The sequence below is a fragment of the Diplotaxodon limnothrissa genome, linkage group LG13 (assembly GCF_057381915.1).
Source record: "Diplotaxodon limnothrissa isolate DT_005_m linkage group LG13, D_limnothrissa_male_GT1.1, whole genome shotgun sequence".
In the NCBI taxonomy this organism is placed as follows: Eukaryota; Metazoa; Chordata; class Actinopteri; order Cichliformes; family Cichlidae; genus Diplotaxodon; species Diplotaxodon limnothrissa.
In genome coordinates, this window is record NC_140608.1 from 4,623,514 (window position 1) to 4,644,408 (window position 20,895).

The 20,895-nt window shown below is 39.0% G+C and overlaps 1 protein-coding gene and 1 pseudogene across 1 annotated transcript; one reads left to right on the forward strand and one right to left on the reverse strand.

The window, feature by feature from the left end:
• Nucleotides 1-3,854: 3,854 nt before the first annotated feature.
• On the reverse strand, nt 3,855-6,757 carry c1d (C1D nuclear receptor corepressor). The gene is made up of 5 exons (XM_085369083.1): nt 6,693-6,757; nt 6,311-6,440; nt 5,177-5,243; nt 4,959-5,014; nt 3,855-4,870 (listed from the first exon to the last, which is right to left on the reverse strand). The coding sequence occupies exons 2-5, from the start codon at nt 6,434-6,436 to the stop codon at nt 4,679-4,681; spliced, it is 441 nt and encodes a 146-aa protein (XP_085225209.1). The 5' UTR covers nt 6,437-6,440; nt 6,693-6,757; the 3' UTR covers nt 3,855-4,678.
• A 473-nt stretch (nt 6,758-7,230) lies between these two features.
• Nucleotides 7,231-20,269, forward strand: LOC146619700 (uncharacterized; annotated as a pseudogene).
• Nucleotides 20,270-20,895: the final 626 nt, after the last annotated feature.

A 20,895-nucleotide genomic window follows, 5' to 3' on the forward strand; every position in this document is an offset into this window, starting at 1 on the left:
GTGTAGATAGACACAAAGAAGTGAAGAAAGGTAAATCATGAATTTGCGTCCTTGATGAAATTGTCCAAGTACTACTGCTGTTTTTGTGTCACATTTCGAAAAATTCAAGAGAAATGAATGGAAACCAGATTTAGCATTGACAGTTTGCCTATTAATGCTTCTCCACAAAACTGTACTATAGTTTCTAATGACAAATGAAATATATTGAGTTTAGATGGAAACATTAGGTAAGGAAATAGCAAGTTCACAAGTTCAGTAGGTGTTCTGACCAGAAGCGTGTTATTAGCTTTTAAAGGGAAATGAATTATTTTTTGGTTATTTCAGCAGTAGAGAGGATTAACAGAACTTAAAGAAATAGAATAGAAGGAACTGACCCCACTCTCTGCTGGACAGTTTGGTGGTCTGAACTGTCTCACCTTCTGACACTTGAAAAAAAGCAATTTGTCTCTGTGCTGGGGGGCTAGCTAAAACAAAAACATTGTTATCACGATTAATCAGCGGCTCTGTCATCAGGTCTGTGAACAGAAAGTGGCACAAATGACTGGATGGAATTTGTGGTGTGTCAGATGGAATAAAGCGGCAATAGATGCAATCCTTCTCTCACATTCACTGACATTTCACCCAGCTATTCCAGAGAAAGCTTGTCCTAGTGGGCTTATATGCCCCATCATTCTCTGCAACACAGGCTGCAATGAAATGACTTTCCAGGTCTGTGTAGGTGATGCACTTTGGGATTTTAAAGGTTTTCACATTCAGCCTTATGAAATGCAACATAATTGTGTTTTTGTGAATTATAGCATTTTTAAACAAACCCTTTTGGTTTTCAATCAGGCACCTGTGCCCATCTGAGACTGATTCTTTTTTTGGCATGCATGCACATACAATTTAACCTCCAATTCAAATTACTAAAAACATACTCTGTATATATCATCCCAATTGTAAATTTGAATCTCAGCATTTAACGCGGACAGCAAGCCCTTCTTCGGATAAAGAAAATGCGATGTGATTGAAAGATCCCGACTTTCCATTCTCGAACTAGAACACATGACCAAAACAATGTTCACTTCTTCCTCATTTTTTTTTAACATTCCCTTTCTCAAAATATGAGTACTTTATACTGGGCTGAAAAGCACCAAATACAAGAAAAGAGAGGTGAAAGTGAAGAAATACATTTTCTCTTGTGCCCCAGGAAAAACTTATGACTTCTCTAAAGAATAGATAAGACACCCCGAATGTATCTGATGAGACACAAATGATAAATTCCAGGATATTAGAGGCAATGCAATAAAAAGTCTGGCTAGTGATTACATAGACATTATTTGAGGCTTCTGGATTTCAGCACTGTAATCATAGTGTAGCCTATTTATAACATCTTGTAACTGACAATCCAGCTCAAACTCTGTGATTTAAAGCTGGTTAACACAGTCTTTTGTCAGCAGACTCCATCCTTTTAGGAGACAGTGTTTGCAACAAAGGCTGCCTCTAACGCCATCTTGCCTGAAGAGGTCATTTGGTCTGATGCCTTTCACTCCACGTAATATAAACTTCCTCACCGCAAGCTGCTCACAAACAGCATAAATAAACAACCGTGGGACAAATCAGGGTTTGGAACGAGTTAGGGCTCACAATTTCAACATGAGAGTTTGTTTGTTCAAATTTGCTCGCACTGTGACCTAACTCCTTTATACTCAGCACATGTGTGGAAGAGGGCATTTGAAGGCGAACATAACAGAGAGGGGAAAAAGCAGAAAAATCCATATTTTTCCAATATGCAGACGGGGCTGTTCATCAGGCAAAGTTTGACACATGTCTTTGAACAGAGTTTGAAACAACAACTTGGTGGAAAAACTTTAAAAAAAATGGAGTAGGAGGCTTTGGCTAAACAAATGTCATTTTTGGACGCTGCTGTAGGGAGGATGAGAAAAGGAAAGATGATGAAAAGAATGAAATGATACATTCCTTAGAATCTAACTCACTGCCTCGCTGTTTCCTGAGCTTGATTAGAGGGATGCAGTGACTCGAGGGTACATTAAGATTAAGATCTCGGCTGTCCAGAGGGAATTAGAAAAAAGGAAGCTATATGGGTGCCTTTATCAAATGTGACATTGGTTTTTATAAGGGGGAGTCTCATTACAGCCTATGCTTATACCATGCAGCCATCCAACTACAACACTGTTTGCCATGGTTACAAAGGCCACTTTGTAATCAAAAGGTCACCAGTTTGACCGACGTGAGGGCCGATACAAGTTGCTATCGTGAATTAAATATTCCTCTGCTTGATTGTTATTTAGTACAATGCAGTTTCACCCTTTTTTTGTCCTATTATTCTAATGAAATGAGCTCTACAGTATTGTTTACTTTGACCAAGAAGGTGAAACACAAACATATGGGTTTTTAGTATGTCAGTGTTAAAAGTGTTTCATTCAAGAAATGAATTTTAAAAATATTTGCATGTTTTTAACTCTCATTATTAGTGCTGAAAGTTTTTAAATGAAAGTAAAAACTATTTTTCGTCAGAAGGAAATCAGTTTGGGTTACATGTGATATTCTGCCTGTAAAGACTGGCTTAATTGTTGCTTTGTTGCATGGTTCTGTAATATAAATTGCTGGTTTTATTGACTTTTTCACTACTTACTGTTGAGATGTTTGGATTGTCTGTATAGATTCTCATTCACCTGGGTCACAGTCATCTAAAGCAGCGATCCCCAACCTTTTGTGCTTAACGGACCAGTTTATGTCCAACAATATTTTCACAGACCGGCCTTTAAGATATCACAGATAAATACAACAAAATAAAACCAGTACCGGTACAAAAAAAAAAAGAAAAAAAAAAAAAGGGGGGATTTATTCATAACACACGGGAAAAGACCCAGGGAAACGGAGTTAAGGATGAAAACGATTAAAAAAATAACAGTAAAAACTCTGAAAACCACAAATTTCACACCTGAGCCTCAACTCTTGCGGCCTGTTACCAAACGACTCACAGACTGGGCCGGGGGCTGGGGACCACTGATCTAAAGTGAATGGGAGTCGAGGGCAGTTGAACAATCTGGACGTACTTGTGAGTCACAGGCATGTTGAAACCACCTTCATTAGAACAACAGTAGAGGTTATATACTACCGATCAGCTTTTAGAACTGAAGAAGCTTTTTGAATGGTGTTCATCAGAACAATAAACTGGATTGGACTCACAACTCAAATGCCCTGTACAGGAAAGGGCAGAGCAGGCTGTATCTGCTGTAGAAGCTCAGGTCTTTTGGAGTCAAGGGCCCACTCCTGAAGACCTTCTATGACTCTGTGGTAGCCTCAGCCATATTTCACGGTGTGGTCTGCTGGGGACAGAAAGAGACTGAACAGGCTGTTCTAGGATGCCCTCTGGACCCAGTGGAGGTGGTGAGTGACAGGAGAATGGTGGCTAAGCTGTCATCCCTGTTGGATGCAATCTCCCACCCCATGCAGGAGACTGTGACAGCACTGAGCAGTTCCTTCAGTGGCAGACTGCGGCACCCATGATGTGGGACAGACAGATTTTGCAGGTCTTTCCTTCCATCAGCTGTCAGACTCCACAACAGAGACCAAACATTGAGTTGACCAAACACGTGCAGACACACACGCAATACCAATAAGTGTAATTTTTTTTGACAACATAGTATTTTATTCTATTTTATATAGCATGTTATTCTTTTATCTCATTCTATTTCATTATTTTTGCTGCTGTAACTTTGAACTGTCCACTTTCTGCTGTGACACAACAAATTTGGGACTAATAAAGGTTTATCTTATCTCATCTTAAAAGAAGGACTATTGAGGAAGACTATCAAGAAACAAAAACAACAATAAGCCTTCAAAAAGAGAAAATTAATATTAAGATGAACTCAATTCTGCTCAGTATTAATTTTAGCTTTCTGTAAGCTCAATGGTGCGGCCCTCAACAATAATCCTAGCTTCTCATGTGGCCCTTTAGGAAAATTAATTGCCGACCACTGCCTTAGATAGATCAGCAGTGTATCATATGGTCAATTTATATAACCACCACGCTCTCTCAGATCGACCAGAGGAAACAGACAGCTGAGCAGAAGGCTCACATCCTGCACTTGCTTCCTGAAATGCGACACTATTACACATTTCAGCACCATGCTGACAATAAACTGTATAAAAGAAAATAATTTAAACACTGTATTTTTGGTGAATATTTTTATGCTAAAGGCATTATACTCACAAAACCATTTTCTTGATGATGTTCAAAACATTGCATTTGTTTAAAAAAAAAATAAAAATGAAACTTTGATTCCTAGAATCACTTTCAAAATACAAAGATTTAGACCAGCGCAACATTACAAGAACATTACAACATGTTTCAAACCTAGAGCAGCTGTTAGCATCAAGATCCAAAAGTATGTGAGACTGCCCTGAGACGACGTGTCAAACGTAGCAACTACAGTCTTTTGCTTGTCAAACACATTTGCAGACTGCTGCGGGTCAACCATGAAAATTTACACGACTCCAAGCTATGATCCTGATGATGGATTGTTCTGTTTAGCTGTCTTGTGTAATTGTTGATCAGACAACCTTAGCCTTCAAATGTGGCTTATGACCAAAATGTTTTACCCCAGTGTTCATCACCCTTAAAGGTCGTGATCTTTTGCACTTTGACATACTCTGCAGCTTCTTCTTTATTTCATTTCTGCTTTGAACGCTTTGATGGAGGAGTTTCTGAAGATGTGCTTGCTGCTTTTTTTTTAGAATCCTTATCATCAGGATCATAAAGAGCACTCCGGACGAAGCGTGCAGCAGCTCCCTTATCCAGACGGGCAGCTTTTTTCTTCTCTGTGATCTCTTTCACTCTGTTCATATATGTCCTTATTCGCTCCTGAAACAACAGGATGGTTACTGAGGAATTAGACAATACATATGAATCCATGTGAGCAAATAATAAGTCAGAGATAGATGGCACATACCAATTCCTGTTTGATTCCATGTTCTCTGGGATTTATCCCTTGTGTTACCAAGTACACTGAGTAAGATAAAAAATAAAGTCACATGTCCACACTTTCCACACAAAATGACATCCATGTATGGAAAAGTTGTAATGTATTTGTCTCTTCAGTATGCTTTCGCTAAATTTATCTATATTCAACAAGATATAAAGATTAGACAAAATAGGGAAAAAACTCACTCCAGAATAATGAATTAAGGGTGTAGGCAGACATCAGATCCAGCTTGGCTTGATCCAGAGGATCCAACTGTTAATGAACCAAATTGTATTTTATTTATAGCCTCCTGCATACGACAGATTAGTATCACTTTTTTCATTAAATGTATTTGTAACATATTCAATGCAGTATTGTTTCACTGAATAAAATTTTGCTCTATAAAAGAAAATAAATATAAACACACTAGCCACTTTATTAGGTACATCTTCCTAGCATTGGGTTTTGACATCCTTTGCCCCCAGAAGTGCCTTAATTCTTCATAGCATAGATTTAACAGGGAGGTGGAAACATTGCTCAGAGTTCTGGTCCATATTGATATGATAGCATCACACAGCTGGTGCCGCTATGTCAGCTGTACATCCATGAGGTGAATCTCCTGTTCCACCACATCCCAAAGACAATCTGTTTCACTGAGATCTGGTGACGATGGAGGTCATCTGAGTACAGTGAACTAATAGTCATGGCAAGAAACCAGTTTGAGATGATTTACGGACATGGAGTGTTACACTGCTGGAAGCAGCTATCAGACGATGCATACACTGAGGTCATAAAGGAAAAGACATGGTCAGCAACAATACTTAAGTAGGCCGGCACTTCTGTTGTTGTCTTCTGTTGCTGTCACCCATCAGCTGCCATGTTCAATGTGTTGTGTGTTCAGAGATGCTCTTCTGCATACCCTTACTGTTGTCTTCTTATGAGCCTGTGGCAGTCTGGCCATTCTCCTCTAACATCTGGCATTAACATGACATTTTCACCCAGAGAACAGACAATCACTGGATATTTTCTCTTTTTTAGACCATTGTATGTAAACCATAGAAATGATTGTGATGGAAAATCCCAGAAGATCCGCAATTTTCTGAAATACTAAGACCATGTTTCATCCCCATCTCAGTTGTTTTTCTTGACCATGTTCACGTTCCTAAATTGATTGAGCTATTGGCACATTAAATAATCTGTTACCAAGTATCTGACCATGTGTTTCTAACAAAGTGGCCGGTGAGTGCACGAGTGTATACAGATAGTAGGTACGCACAAGAACAAATCTAAGCCAACAAAAAGACCACAGTACCCGATGTGTATAATAGTATTAGGCCTACCTTTTGCAGCAGGTCATTTCTAGGCATCGACATCAACTGCTCCAAGATGGTTTTAACTGAAGTCACTGACGAGTCGAAGCCCGTGAGCTGTTCATCTATCTCGTGAGGGTAGTCCTCTGCGGCCATATTTCTGTAAAATAATTGAATAATTACAACGTCGTGTAACTTTCCTATAGGACTATTTTTCATTAGAAGAACAGAAAAACAATAGCAATATGTCCAGGGAGAGAGCTAGCATACAATGCTAACAGGAAACCAAACTAACGTTTAGATAAGCTGAGGAAAGTGACAAAAGGGATAGATGTAAGTTACTAATTACTGATTTAATAGCAAAACGGGATCACTGTAAATTAAATCTAACAAAACAAAATCACATATTTACCCTGTTAGCAGACAACACGCTTTAGCCGACAGGAAATGACGTTAAAACTGTGACCTAGTCGTCTTCGTTTTCCTCTTCGCTCCTCTACTGCCGTCTGCCGTTGGGATGAGTGGAACAGCTAGTTATCGTTAGCTAAAAAAAAATTTTTCAGCGTGATAACAATTTTATTTGCAGTTTTCTATATTTTGTTTAATAACAATATCCGTTTTTGTGTAACCGTGTGTATTCTCTAAATCGACGCTCCTTATTATTGACTTATGGCACAATTTTTAAAAAAAGGGTCTAAACGAAAAACTTATTTAAGTATCAGCTGTTGTTTTCATTCCTATTAAATGCCCAAATGTATTTAAAATACTCATATGTAGTAGTAACTTAATATCTAAATACAACAGAAGTGGTCATGTTACTGTGGTAACGTGGGGCGTCAGTGTGGTAAATAAAACTGAGCGCGCTGGGATGGGACAGCAGTTTAAGTGCTGTGTTTTGGGACTGTTGTAGCTCAACCCAAGCAAGCTATAAAGAAGACGCCCGAGTCATCATGGATAACTGTGATTTAGAGAAGCTCTGTGTTTCTGCTGGGAAGCTCCGTCCATCGTTCACACCTGAAGTCACAGACTACAAAGTGACTGTGGAGAGCAGCGTCAACGAAGTGACACTGGACGTGATGACAAGCGATTGTGGGGCTTCATATAGTATTGTGAGCAAGCTTTATGCCTTCTATTTCTCAATTCAAGTCTCTTTCGCATCTAATTTAGCCTTGTGATGTCTATTTCAGCTCTTTGGTGATAGGTCTAACACGATTACACTGAAAGATGGGTTGAACAGAGTAGGAATCGAGGTGGTAGCTGAGGATGGCACCATAAAGAAATACAGTGTGGAAATCACCAAACTGTCAGCAAAGATCGCAGAGCTCAGTAACCTGGCTTTGGAAGGAGATATTTCACTTCACCCCGCGTTTTGCTCCAACGTTTTTGAATACAATAGTGAGTACAGCCTATCTGTGTTAAACAAGAAGTTGTATGTGAAATGTATAATTCTTTGTTTTGTTTTCTATTTCAATTGATACACAAAAGCAGCCGCAGCAGTACACATGTATGTAAATGTATGTATAAATATGCTACTTTGTAAGTGAATATTATTTAAAAATGCAGACATAAAAGGTTTGCAGTATTTCTCAGTTTACAAAATAAATTGTTATGTGCTTTTCTGGGGGTTTTTGCCTCCAGATACTGTTCCCTTTTGTTGTAATTCAGTGACACTCCTTCCTGAGGTGCCTGACAGACGCATTAAAGTTACAGTAAATGGGGTGAGCAGCTCGGAACCAGTCCCTCTGAATTTTGGAGACACAGTGGTGGAGATTTCAGTCTGTTCACCAGATGGCAGTGTTTCACAGGTATAATAAGACATGGCTAGTGGTCAAACTTTATATATGCATCCTAGCTTTGAAATTCTTTGAAACTCATCATTATCCACCTGATAACATATAGTTTTCTTAATTTTTAAACTTCATAAGCTTTTAGCATAGCTTTTGCTTCTGTGTAATGAAACTTATTAGGAATTTGAGTCTTTTTAAAGGTCTCTGTTGGAGCCCTAATCAGAATCAGAATCAGAATCAGAAAGGGTTTTATTGCCAAATGTTGAGCAGGTTTACAACATTAGGAAATTGCTGCGGTGCTTCAGTGCAAACATGCTGTCATAAATTGCGCTTAAATAGACATGAAAAAATAAAAGTAAGAATAAGAATTAAAAGTGCTACGTAGAAAGATATATGCATGAGATATACATGAGATATATACATGAGAATAAGAATTAAAAGTGCTACGTAGAAAGAAGTTGTAAAATGTTGCTTTTTTTGTTTCTTTCTTTGGTTTTTGTGCAGGTGGTGATCAGTGCCAAAACATGGAATCATGCAGTGAACACAGCGTAGGGTCATGAGCTAGTGGTGGGAACAGTCATACGGTTATTGTTCATGTGACCAACAGCAGAGGGGAAGAAACTGTTCTTATGGCGAGAGGTTCTGGTGCGAATGGACCGGAGCCTCCTGCCTGAGGGTAGCAGGTCAAACAGACTGTGTCCAGGGTGAGAAGGGTCAGCTGAGATCCGAGCTGCACGCCGCAGTGTCCTGGAGGTGTACAGGTCCTGCAGAGATGGGAGTCTGCAGCCAATCACCTTCTCAGCAGAGCGCACAACACGCTGCAGTCTCTGTTTGTCCCTGATAGTGGCTCCAGCGTACCACACGGTGATGGAGGAGGTGAGGATGGACTCGATGATTGTGGTGTAGAATTGCATCATCGTCCGTGTTGGCAGGTTGAATTTCTTCAGCTGCCTCAGGAAGTACATCCTCTGCTAGTACATCCTAATAACTCCTGCACATGAGTGGATCCATCTGCTTTGTACCCATACATTTATCTGTGGTAACCTTTTGTCAGTAAGGGAGTAGTTAGCTTTATATACCTAATGACCTTCTCACCTTTTCAGGTGTACAAAGTGTTGGTGACTCGAGAGCTGCTTCCTGTGCCTGTGACTTTCACTGATGTGAAGCAGCAGCTGGAGTATGAATGCCCAGTATCGCTAAGTGCTTTCTACAGGCCTTTGTCTATCAATCACAGGTAAGTTTTGAAACAACTCACACATATTGCAAAACATATTCGCCAATAGTCACATCCATTACTTATCCTTTGGTTCATGCTGAATATTAATTTGCAAATGAATGATGTGTTTCCTTTATATAAAAAAATAGTATAATATTTAGCAAATCACCTTTCACACATTTGTTATTTTGCTAAATTGTAGTGAACCAAAGAGCATCTTCTCAAGGCCTTATATTGAGATGCTTGCCCGAAGGTCAAAAGTTGACCCACTTAGTGACTGTCCTCTTGGAGACGGCTGGAAGGTTATTGAACTGGACCTTGACAAGAAGATGTCAGCTGCCTTGGTCAAGTGTTTCTTTTTTCACAGAGGTGAAGCATTTCAAACATATTAGTTTAAAGCTACTGGCAAGAGTGGATGTTCTTATTCTGGATGTTCAGATAGGAGGAGGTTGTGTTGTTCTTAAAGAGAGCTAGTAGATTCCTGAACTTCTAGTACAATGAATGTCACATCAATGAATAACAAATGAAGCCACTGCCCTAATATGGATTCTTTGAGTTACTTCATTATTTCCACACCTATAGAAAATGCTTACAGCTACATTGTTGACAGGTATCTTACCTCTTAGCAGAAGTGATTACACAAGCTATACTATCATGTAACATGATGTAATACTGTAGACAACGATCATGTTACTCTAATGACAGGGGTATTATTACTTAACTAAAACCTTGTGCCACTAACTGTCATGGGACAAAGGCTGGATTTTATATCAGGCCTTTATGTTCAGAAGATCTGGCTTGCTTACTCAGGTGTGTATTTCTAAATAATCAAGGCTTCTCTTAAATTGTTTAATTTAGGTAAAAGTACAAATAAAGTAAAATTGTATTTATATAGCATCTTCCAAGATAAATATCACAATATGGCTTAAAAGACATACATAACTGATCATCTGTCATTCTCATAGCAGTGAAGGAAAATGTCCTTAAATTGCAAATGGCAGTTTTATTTATATACAACATTTCAACCTTAATATGCTTTATAAATGCCCCTTAACAGAACTTTGAAGCAAACTGTGATGAAGAGAAGTAGAAGAAAACGTGTTTAGAAGCAGCCACAGACAGAGATCGATTAGAAAGATACGACCATAACAAAAAGACCCAGAAACACCCGCCCAGTATCTCAGCCTATCAAGCCTTTTGCACCCGAAGGGACAGATGGACTGAAAGACATTTTTGAATAAAGATGCAGGTAAAATATCGAGAGTGCAGGAGCATGCTTTCATCGAGTCAACTAATTGCTAGTTTGGACACATTGCCTAGGGGGAGGTTGCATGGGGAGCAATTCTACAGATTTGTTAAATAACCTGACAGCTAAATCCATCCCGGTCCACCTCTAATGAGCTTTTTTCCCCTTTTAAACAAAGGGTGTGACACTACGATGAAACTGTCTGAGCTTGGGTCACACATTCTGGACTGTTTACATAAACCCACTGGGGACCTAGATGCAAAGGTCAGTGTAAAAGATTAAGCAGTAACCTCCATTGCCAGAATCGCTGACTTTGACACTGTTTATCCTTTATTTACAAGACAGTGCTCCATTTAACTGTGAGTAAACGCAAGTTTGAATTCCATAGTAAAAATAATGACCACGTTTATGGTGAACGAGTCAATAAAATAGTAGTTTTTATTAACCATGTATAATTTTTACATTTCAGTAATTGTTATTTTACCATTGCTAGAATGACAAACCCAGTTCTGTATATTCAGCACAGCCACCTTGTCAGTCCAGTTCGAAGCTTTATCAATGGAACCTGGTAAAGGCACTTTATAAAATCTTTATTTGTGATATAATCAGGATACTATTTCTTTTAGGATGTAACAGAGACAGATTGGTATAAGAAGCACTTTGAATCAGCCAAATGTCTGGAGACAGAGACCAAACACACCTGTGAGGTAATAAGCTGTACTGGATATTCCTTTCAGTGTCCAGTTAGTTAATATTCTGACTGATGTTGATGATACACAGCAAACCTAAAAACCTAAAATTACTTATTGCCATAGTTCTATCTTGTAGTGAATGTGGGAAATCGAGGACCTTTATAGTTTACCCACTTAATCAAATGAAAAGTATAAGTTATAATATGGCTCATATCACTACTCCTACTGTATCTGTTTAAGCTTTCCTGCTTGGTCTATTTTCTACTACAGATTCGTAACCGGGAGAAAAGACTACAAATGACAGCAGCAGAAGACAGTGTTGACAAGTTGTGTGCTTTGGCCCAGGAGCACCTGAAACTCTACAGGCAACATCTGCCAAAGCCAGGCATGTAGCACTTTCACGCCTACATTTTAACACTTTGTGAATTATTATGCTGCATTGTAAGATGGTGATCCAAAACAAAATGTGGGTCAGACAAGAGTGTAAAGCTATTATAATACAAACTAGAAAGTCAGAAAAAAAAACCAAATGCATTTTTTCACCTGTTACTTTTTATAAAGTGCTGACTAGTCTGTCCAAATTTCCATCTGCCCTAATGCCGAATGTCTGTAGTTGCCTTTATTTTTAAACAGGCTATTTACTGATTATTTAAAAATACTCTGGAGCAAAGGGACTTTTTCCTTGCCTTACCTTGACAACACAGCTCAGCTTAAAGCTAATAAAAAATACATGAAAACAGGCTGCTAAGTGGCTACTTCTGAAGCGTTCTCTTTTATTTGACATGCCAGACACTCACACTCAAGTTTGTGCTCATGTTTTCTCAGCTATCTTTGCCTTGCTAATTTTTTTGTGACTGAAAAGTATCAAAATGAGAATGAGTGTCATGAGGGTTGTTAGTAAAAAGTGTTGATTTTTGACCTTTCATTTTTCATGTGGCCTGGTGAAACGTTTTCATTTTTAAGACACTGTTTGTTGCACATTAACATTAGCTCAATGCTTCTGTCAGACTCAAAAATTTCATCAGCTAAAATGACTTTTCTGCTATGTAGCATATATCAGTTATAAAACAGCAAATGCTGAATGGGTCTGCTTGTTGGATTATGTAATGTACCAGGGAATATAACCAATTAAAAGCTTGACATCAGTGCACTTGGACAGAAAAAGGACGCACTTGCCAAGGGAAGATACTCTCTTTCAATATTTCATGCAAAAGGCGCATCCAGTACTCGGTAAAGAGAAGGCAGCTAGATGGGAGAGTCTGTTTAGTTTTCATTATGCATTGTGCTGTGAAGTATTCATGCTTGGATGAAACTGTCCTTTAATAAACTGTTCAAAATGAGCTCACTTCACAAAGCACACAATACCTTATCCAAGATTTTTTTATTTTTCTGATACTCAATACAGTTGGAATGAAATGTATTAAATTGGAGAGTCAAAATTGCTGTACTAAGATTTACTTCCATATGAATTTTATTACTGCTACTACTAAGTACTACTAAGTGACATGATACGTGCTGAATTCTTTATAATTCCTGGAACAAAACACGATCATCAGGTTTACACTGCTGCTGGTTGCTGACAGCGTTTTGAGCATGCCACCAAATACAATCCAAAGAATTACAAAAATAGTTAAATTCAAGTCAGCGGATTATAAAGGGCTTAATTACTTAATAAAATTCGAAACTAAAGCCAATATTCATGACGCATGCTGTGTACTGATTAAATCAGTTTCTCTAAATACTTCAAGCTATGTTTATATGTGTAAGATCAATAAAATTGCTAGTGGTAACAACAGCCAACAGCATTTTATTCTTCTCACATTAATAAACACATTTAGACAGTGTTCTTAAGCTCAACCAAATACTTAAACTAGACACACTTATGGTAAAATTGTAGATAGGAAGTCTATTGTAAGTTTGGTTTGATCTTACATTTGAACTGAAGGGGGTTTTAAATGGGTCTTTAAAACTCTTAAATGTAATGTCATCCTGTGGCGATGAAAAATGTTGTTTGCCAGTACTATATAATCTATATAGATGCAAATTCTCTCATATATATGCAAATCCTCTGGTCTCTCTGTCAGATGTGTACCACAAAACAGTGTTTTATTTTTCCCATTTCCACAGGAGACCTGTTGCACCATGAAGATGGCCAGTCTCCTCTGCATAGCCTGGAGCAGGCTGCTGTCCACTATGCATCAGCTATCAGACTTAACTCCAGAGATGCCAGGCTTCACTTCCAGCTGGGTCTCGTGCTGGAGGAGCACCATTACGCTACAGAGATGTACAGCCTACAGAGGAAGGTGTGGTACTATTATACACAAATAAAAGCTCTCTATGCAGCATATTAGTTGTATTAAAACAATGAAAAAAATTACTGAAGGTTATTTTAATCAGAATTGCATAGTAAATAACATGCTAATTTTAAATTAAAATATATGGTCAATTACAGCTGAAATGTCAGTTAACAACATTGCTTTGATGTTGCAGTACACACTTTCATTATTCATAAGCATGTGGAAGTTTATGAAATGTGACAAAGCTTTCAGAAAATATAAAAATAGTACTTTTTTGCCAGTTTATTGTAAATCAGTTGTCTTGTTGATTTTTGAGTTGAAAGCTAATGAACCTCGCATGTTTCAACTCAAAGGCTGACAAAGAGAGAGATGAATTAAGTGATGCCAAATCAACAGCACATCAGGATGACATCTTGGCTGTGTGTAAACTGCACAGTTTCCTTGGAACACCCACAGTAGAGAACCAGCTGCAGGCTCTGGATAAAGAGTATCATCTGCTCAAAGAGCAGGGACAGTCCAGCAAAGCAGACTATGTTCAGACTCTCTACATCTGGCTTTCTAAGAAAACTGGCAAGGTAATTGTGTCATATGCTGTCAGTACCTCTGCTTCTATTGCTTGAGGAAACTGTTTTATCTGATAGTGATGAAAAAGATTAGTGAGGGGCCAGTACAGACAGACTATCGCCGTCTTCCTAACATCAGTACAACTTCTCTTTGACTTATGAGTGATCTGTTAGAATGTAAAACCACCCTAACCCTTTTGTAAACAATATTCAGTTCAGCATCTCAGAATATTACTGTTAACATTTCCACAGGCTCTTCAAACACACTTAAGTCGTCACAGAGCTGAATTTTATTCAGCTGAAGATCTTGATGTTTTTCATTGCTAGTTATAGAAATCAGTATCGTTCCAGATACTTCCGTTCTGCATTCACTACCATGGTAAATATAGATATTGTTCTGTATGGTTGTTTTTAGTCTAAGCATCTATGACTGTTACTTATCATCAATAAACTTGGACTTGGTGGTTGCAGGACATCAGTGCAACTATGCAGGATAAAGAGAGCTATATCCACCGAGCCCTTCTGAAGTACCTGGATGCCTGGTCTCTGTGCCCAGAAAGCTGGGAGTACAGCCTCCATGCAGGAAGGCTGCTGCTGCTGCAAGGGAGGGAAAGGGAAGCCCTGCTGCACTTTCACAATGGGCTGGCCCTACGACCCCTACACCCTGCACTCAGGTCAGTTTGCAGGATTGTACATACGGTAGTAGAAGAAGGAAAAATATTGTAATACTAATAGTAACTTGTAATAGTAACAAGAAACTAGATTAAAGAAGCTGATTAAATATTGCAGAGTTAGGAAGCTGTGCAGCTCTCACTGTGATGTCACTGTGACATAGATAGAAATAGATTAGATATAAGCCAGAAAATCAATGCTGAAACTCACAGAGGTCCACTGAAAAATGATACTAACAATTATTTAGTCTGCTGGTAACAGCTTAAAAGCAAGAGTTTGACAATCTGTTGCTCAGCTACTGAGTTTCTGGTAATCAAGAACAAAATACAGAGAGGTTAAAATATGCGCATCCTTTCTGTGGCTGTGTAAGAGCAGGTTTGAAAAAGCCCTTATTCTCCTTCTTAAATTCTCACTCCATGATAAGCCCTCTATCATATAACCTTTCTAAGATTAGACTGTTAAACAGGGTAAACTGGGTCTAGATTCTAAACATCTAAAAACTAGATCAGAGCTCTTCAATGTGTGCTGCCTTTCTTTTTTCCAGATTCTTCGCAGGCCTGGGTCTGCTACTGCAGGAACAGAAAGCCTCTGAGGATGCAGAGAAGGAGGCTGCTTTGTTCTTACAACAGGGACTGGAGCACTTTATCAGCCAGCGCTGCAGCAAGAGGTGTGTGTGTGTGTGTGTGTGTGTGTGGTGGAGGTGGAGGTGGATATATTCAGTGAGAGAGGGAGAGTGTGAGGCCATGACAGCAACAATAATATACCAGCTTGTTCTGTTTAAGCCTGTTGAAAGGAGAGGTAACTGATTGAAAGAGACCACTATCATCTACAGAAGCACATTGATACACTTTAAGTTGTGTCATCTATAGAGTTATAATGGCTGCTTCGTGCTTGTACTGCCATATATTTTAGGATTTTGTTTACAGCTGGGAGGAGCAGGATCTATCGGACCCTCTGTCCAGCCGCAACACACAGTTCCTACGTGGCCTTCTTACTCTGGGGCAACTGCAGCAGAGAAGCACATTATGCACAAAGGCCATGAGTGCTGAACAGGTCTATCATATGTATGCAAAACTTTGGGAGTTTTTATTTTTTGCTGGTTTTATTATTCGGGGTTTGCAGTGGATATCGGCTCTAACGAGCTGTCTCACTCATCTCAGCAGTGAATGTGCGATCCAAAGAAAAGTCCTGTCATTTAAGAGTAGAAGCCAGTTTAGCTGTTTTAACCACTACATAAAAACACTGTCTTCTTGTCTCTGTGCTGGACTGCTTCAGTGTGGCAATGCTGAGTACCCAGAGTGTGAGTCAGTGTGTACGTCGTGGTGAGGTGAGCAGGCAGCTGGAGTGGGTGCTGCTGGATGCTCACTTTGCCCTGCTGCAGAGGCTGACCCAGCAGAGTGAATGCCAGGCTAAGACTGGCATTGAGAGGCAGTCTCTGGTGGCAAAAAGATGCTAGGCCCTCACAGCTCTAATACGTCACACCTCTATCACTCCCTGTCAGGAACTTCTTGACATGCAGGAAAGGGTATGTTGAGCTTTCTTTTTTACGAGTGCAGGGTACCTAATCCATAGAGTGACTGTTAATATCCAAGAGTGTTTTGTGTGACATAATTCAGACTTTTTTTCTCTTCCGGTTTCTTTACTGCTGGTGCATGAAGACGTGCCACCTTGCAGTAGTAACCACACCGCGTGACAGCCATGCCCTTTGTCTCTTGGGTCTGGCACAGCTGGCTCAGTACGACAATAACCCAAATTCAGAAAGGTCAAAGGAAGCTATAAGTGATGCCTTTCTCAGCCTCCAGGCCAGCATTGAGCTGGAACTCAAGACTCAGATTGGAGAGCCACCTGAACAGCTGACCAGTGAGTCTCTGTACATTAACTAAAGTGAGCTTTTCCAGAGAAGATGGTTTTCCCAGCAGCTTGCAGTGGTGCACTTCTTTTCACTTGTGAGGTAAATAAAGCTGGTTTACCTGTAATGTGTAGAAAACTACATAAAAATAAAGCAGAATTGTAGGCCTGACCCCAGCCAGATGAACCAGCTTCCTCCACCTTACAAGTGGGAGGAAGGTCACCACCGTAGGCTGCTGGCAACACCATGGGTCCTTTTCATTATGCTAATGTGCCTCCTCACTTCCTTCACTTGCATTTCTTGCTCCCAGCAAGGATGTGAGAGAGATGAGAGGAAGCGATGCCAAGATGCAAGAATCAAAGCTGCCAAATGAAAAATCCTTGCCTCCATAGTGTCGGTCTCAAGTTATGTTAGTTACTTAAGAAGGTTCACAGCTGCATCACTGAATGATATGAATGTCCACAGAACTTCTAATATTATAATTTCTTGTCTTTTTTCTCATAAGATATGTTCATTGATTAATGTATCTTAATTTTAGTGGCATTATTGCCAGTGTTGATTTTAGTCATATAGAATTCGTTTTAAATATTTTAATTTATGGAAAGGTCAGTGTCATAAACCTGTTTCATAGAACCCCCAAAATGGTAATCATAGCCCCTCATGTCCTTCAGGTACATTTACGGAACTGGAAGATCTCCTGTGATGGTCTTTAGGAAACAATTTCCATGCTATGGGAGGAGAGGGGATGCAAGAAAGCATATGTTAGGATAATGAATGAAAAGGACCTGATATTCTCTAGCAAACATACTTCATTGACATCTCTGGTGGTCATGTAACTTTTATATTCCATGTCTTGTGCTTGTATTTCATGCCAGAATTATTACTTTCTATCAAACTGATGATTGTGTTTCAATGAATGTTCTGTTATTTCTTCCAATAGGCTGGTGTTTTTAACACATTTTTAATGTAGCCTTTTTGGAATTTAACTTTTCCTCACCATTACCTGTTTGCTCAGAACAAAAGTGGTGGCAGGAAAAGGTGGAGGTTAAAACTAAGGAAGCTGCCAAGCAGTCCATCACCCAACCAGCTGGTGTAAAGGAGACTTGTGACATCAAATTGGCAAAAAGAGGAGTGCAGCAGAGCAGGGGAGGTTCTAGGTGTGTAGCAGTAGCTGTAACCAAAGCACCAGCTCCAGCTCCCACCAGGGGAGGGAAGGCTGTCCGGAATCCAGCCAAAACCCCTGCAGCCAGGTTTGTACTGAGAAAGGTGTTTGTAGATACATGGTTTAGATGGTTTTCCCTTTCCCATTGTCATAGCATGAATGATTTCTTATGGATTTATAGCCTGTATAGCTTTGCCTTGCTTCCTACGTATGAAGCAAAAACAGCCTTTTACCATTTATGACTCTGGGTCTGCTATATGAAAAGACAAAACAACAACAAACAACCAAACTAACAAAAAAACAGACTTTTCACTTGAATATTAAATAAGTTTTTAGAGAGCCTGTATTATGCTTTCTCTCCTGTAGGGGGAGTTCTGGAGCAGCTGCCAAGCCAGATAGGGTGAAACTTTCTGGTCATAACACTAAACCTCAGCTCCCGCTCAACAAGTCTAAACAGGACAGTTTCTCTGATACTTTGAGGAAAGCTGAGGGTAAGGCATTACAGAGGCAAGTCTGGGAAACTGAAAATCCTTTCTTGGTGAGGTGTGAACAGGTTTTGCAAGCTACAATAAAAAAAAAAAACTACACAGAGAAAATCTAAATCTTGATGATAAAAGAGGGCTTATACATTTTTCTGTTTAAGAAGTTCAAATATAATGCTGTTTAACTGAAGGTATAACATGCAAAACAGTGGTATTGATTACTTGAAATGCAGATGATTTGACATTAGTTGTTTAGCACCACTGTCATAAATATACAAATTTTCTTTACTTAAGGATTTTGGTTTCCAAGAACATTAAATGGGTACAATGTGGGATTCAAAACAATCTCTGTTCAGTTGCTGTGACAGACAAAATCCATGAGTCCAGTCTGATGAACCGCAGATCTCATGCAGCAAGACTGGGTCTGGCTCGAGCTTACTCGCGATCTTCAAACACCCAGGACCAAGCAAAACAGCTATACCAAGAGGTCATCGCAATGGCACCAGAGGTCAGTTATCTTTTATATTTGCATTTTAAAGCGTTTCCCAAAGTTTCACAATAGTCACATTAAGTAAGGATTTTATTAACATGTTCTTTCTCCCACCAACTCTGTGGAATAGCCACATGTTCTGCTGTTGGACTAGAAAATTAAACTATATATATTCAGATTTTAAAGTCTCGTGCTCAAGACTTGAAAGCGGTTACCCTTTGTTCATAAATCTTTGCCTGAAAAAAAGATCTCAATTATGTCTGAAGAAAATGTGCAGTATAATTCAAGACATTCAAAATATGAGGGAGAGATTCATATAGAACTAATAAAATGTCATTATTTGATCATTTGATTCAAATTTAGCTGAGATTTCTGAGTAAATACTTTCATACATCTCATGTACAGTGAATATAGTCATTCAAGAACATTTAGGAAAAAGATTTCCCATTACATGTCTTCGATATTTAGAAAACCTCTAAAAGTTGTAGTTTATATATTTTCAAAGAGTCTCATGCTCTTGGTGTTTATCTGGTTTAATGCAGTGCAGATCAAATATGATTAATGAACTGACTGTTTAGATCCATGATGCCTACATCGAGCTTGTGCAGCTGCTGGAGCCATCCGACCCTCAGGCTGCTTTGGATGTATACTGCAAATTCCCTTTGAAGCCTGTGGCTGAGCAAAACTTCGAGGATGCCTTCATCACAGGAGAGATTGTGCGCATGCTGATGTCTGAGGAGCAGTACGACCACCCACAGCTTGGCCCCAGCCTCATAGCTTATGGCAAAGTCATGGGCCTAAGTGATTACTTTTTATTATTATTATTATAAATACTATAAACACGTGGTATTAGCTTTGGAAAAAGTCAGACTTGAACAGTAAAAAGTTATTTACAGAAACCTTTAGAGTTTAAACAAAATGTCTAGTTAAATAACTTTTTAATGATTTTGAATGGACATGGGGAGCATCTACCTATAAAGTGTGAGTGTTGCTTATTAAGATTGCCAGCTACAGATACATTTTTAGGTGTAAAAAAAATACTGGTTTACCATGATTTTCTTTATAGGCAGCTGGACTATATTTACCAAATGTGTTGTACTGAAATCATGCCGCCAGACCCATGTGACATGCCATGTCGTGTTATTTATAGAGATGTATCACATTCAGCTGGTGTGATTGACAGATAGATGGCATATTGCATACTAAATAGTAATACATATATGGTGACTGCTGTCAAATAAACTGTGGCCACAGGGCAAGTCAGGATATAAAGTAGTTATATAAAGATATTTAATATTTTGTCAGACACACCCAGACAATATGACATGCTACAATATTTTTGTCAGTGTGAGTGAACTAATTTTGTTATGCAAATCTGTGGTTGTGTTTGCAGGTTGCATAGAGAATTACATTCACATTTTGGATGGAAAGTCTAAGACCAAGCTGCTAAAGACCGTCTACGCGGGGATCCACAACAGACAAGAGGATGATGAGGATCTGCAGAACTTCTTCAAGTTCAAGTGCTGGATATGATGTTTTTGATTGTTTGCTGTGTTGATGTAATAAATTCGGAGTCTTGAGTTTAATTCTAGTCTCTTCTCCCTGGCTGCTGCATATGGTAGGGTATTCACCATCTAGCCTTTTAAATGGCCCCCCATATTTAATTTCAAAGTGTAATTGACCATTAATGTTGTCCTCAAAAGAAATGGGACACACTAACACTTATAGTAGCATGCAAATCAAAGGGGTGATGTGCAACTGTGTTTGGGCCTTTGTGTGTTCATAAACAAAACTACTTATCTTGACTACAATTACTACTGCAGTATGAAATAAGCCATTTGTATTTGGTTAAAGCAACTGAGAAATCTTTTTTTTTTTATTCAAATACAGATTTAATTAGGAAAAACACCTCTTAAAAATGTCATGTCAAAAGCCACAACTTAAACAATAGACAAAAGTGAACTACAACAATGTTCACTGACAGTGCAACAACGGAAAACGTTTCAGTTTCCTCCTACAAAAACAGAAATTGATGAGAGAAAATAAATCTTGATCCCACAGTAATTCCAAGCCAGAGGCTACAGTTATTTTTCCATCCACATAGAGACTTTACAGGAAATGTATAATTGCGTTACAGGGATACTTCTCTGCAGTAAAGG

Bases quoted from the DNA above. Each gene is read 5' to 3' on its own strand.
- c1d (XM_085369083.1), bottom strand. From the start codon at position 6,436: ATGGCCGCAGAGGACTACCCTCACGAGATAGATGAACAGCTCACGGGC. The intron at 5,244-6,310 runs GTAGGCCTAATA...GTTCATTAACAG, and splicing joins GAAATGACCTGCTGCAAAAG to TTGGATCCTCTGGATCAAGC. The intron at 5,015-5,176 runs GTGAGTTTTTTC...TATCTTACTCAG, and splicing joins CCTTAATTCATTATTCTGGA to TGTACTTGGTAACACAAGGG.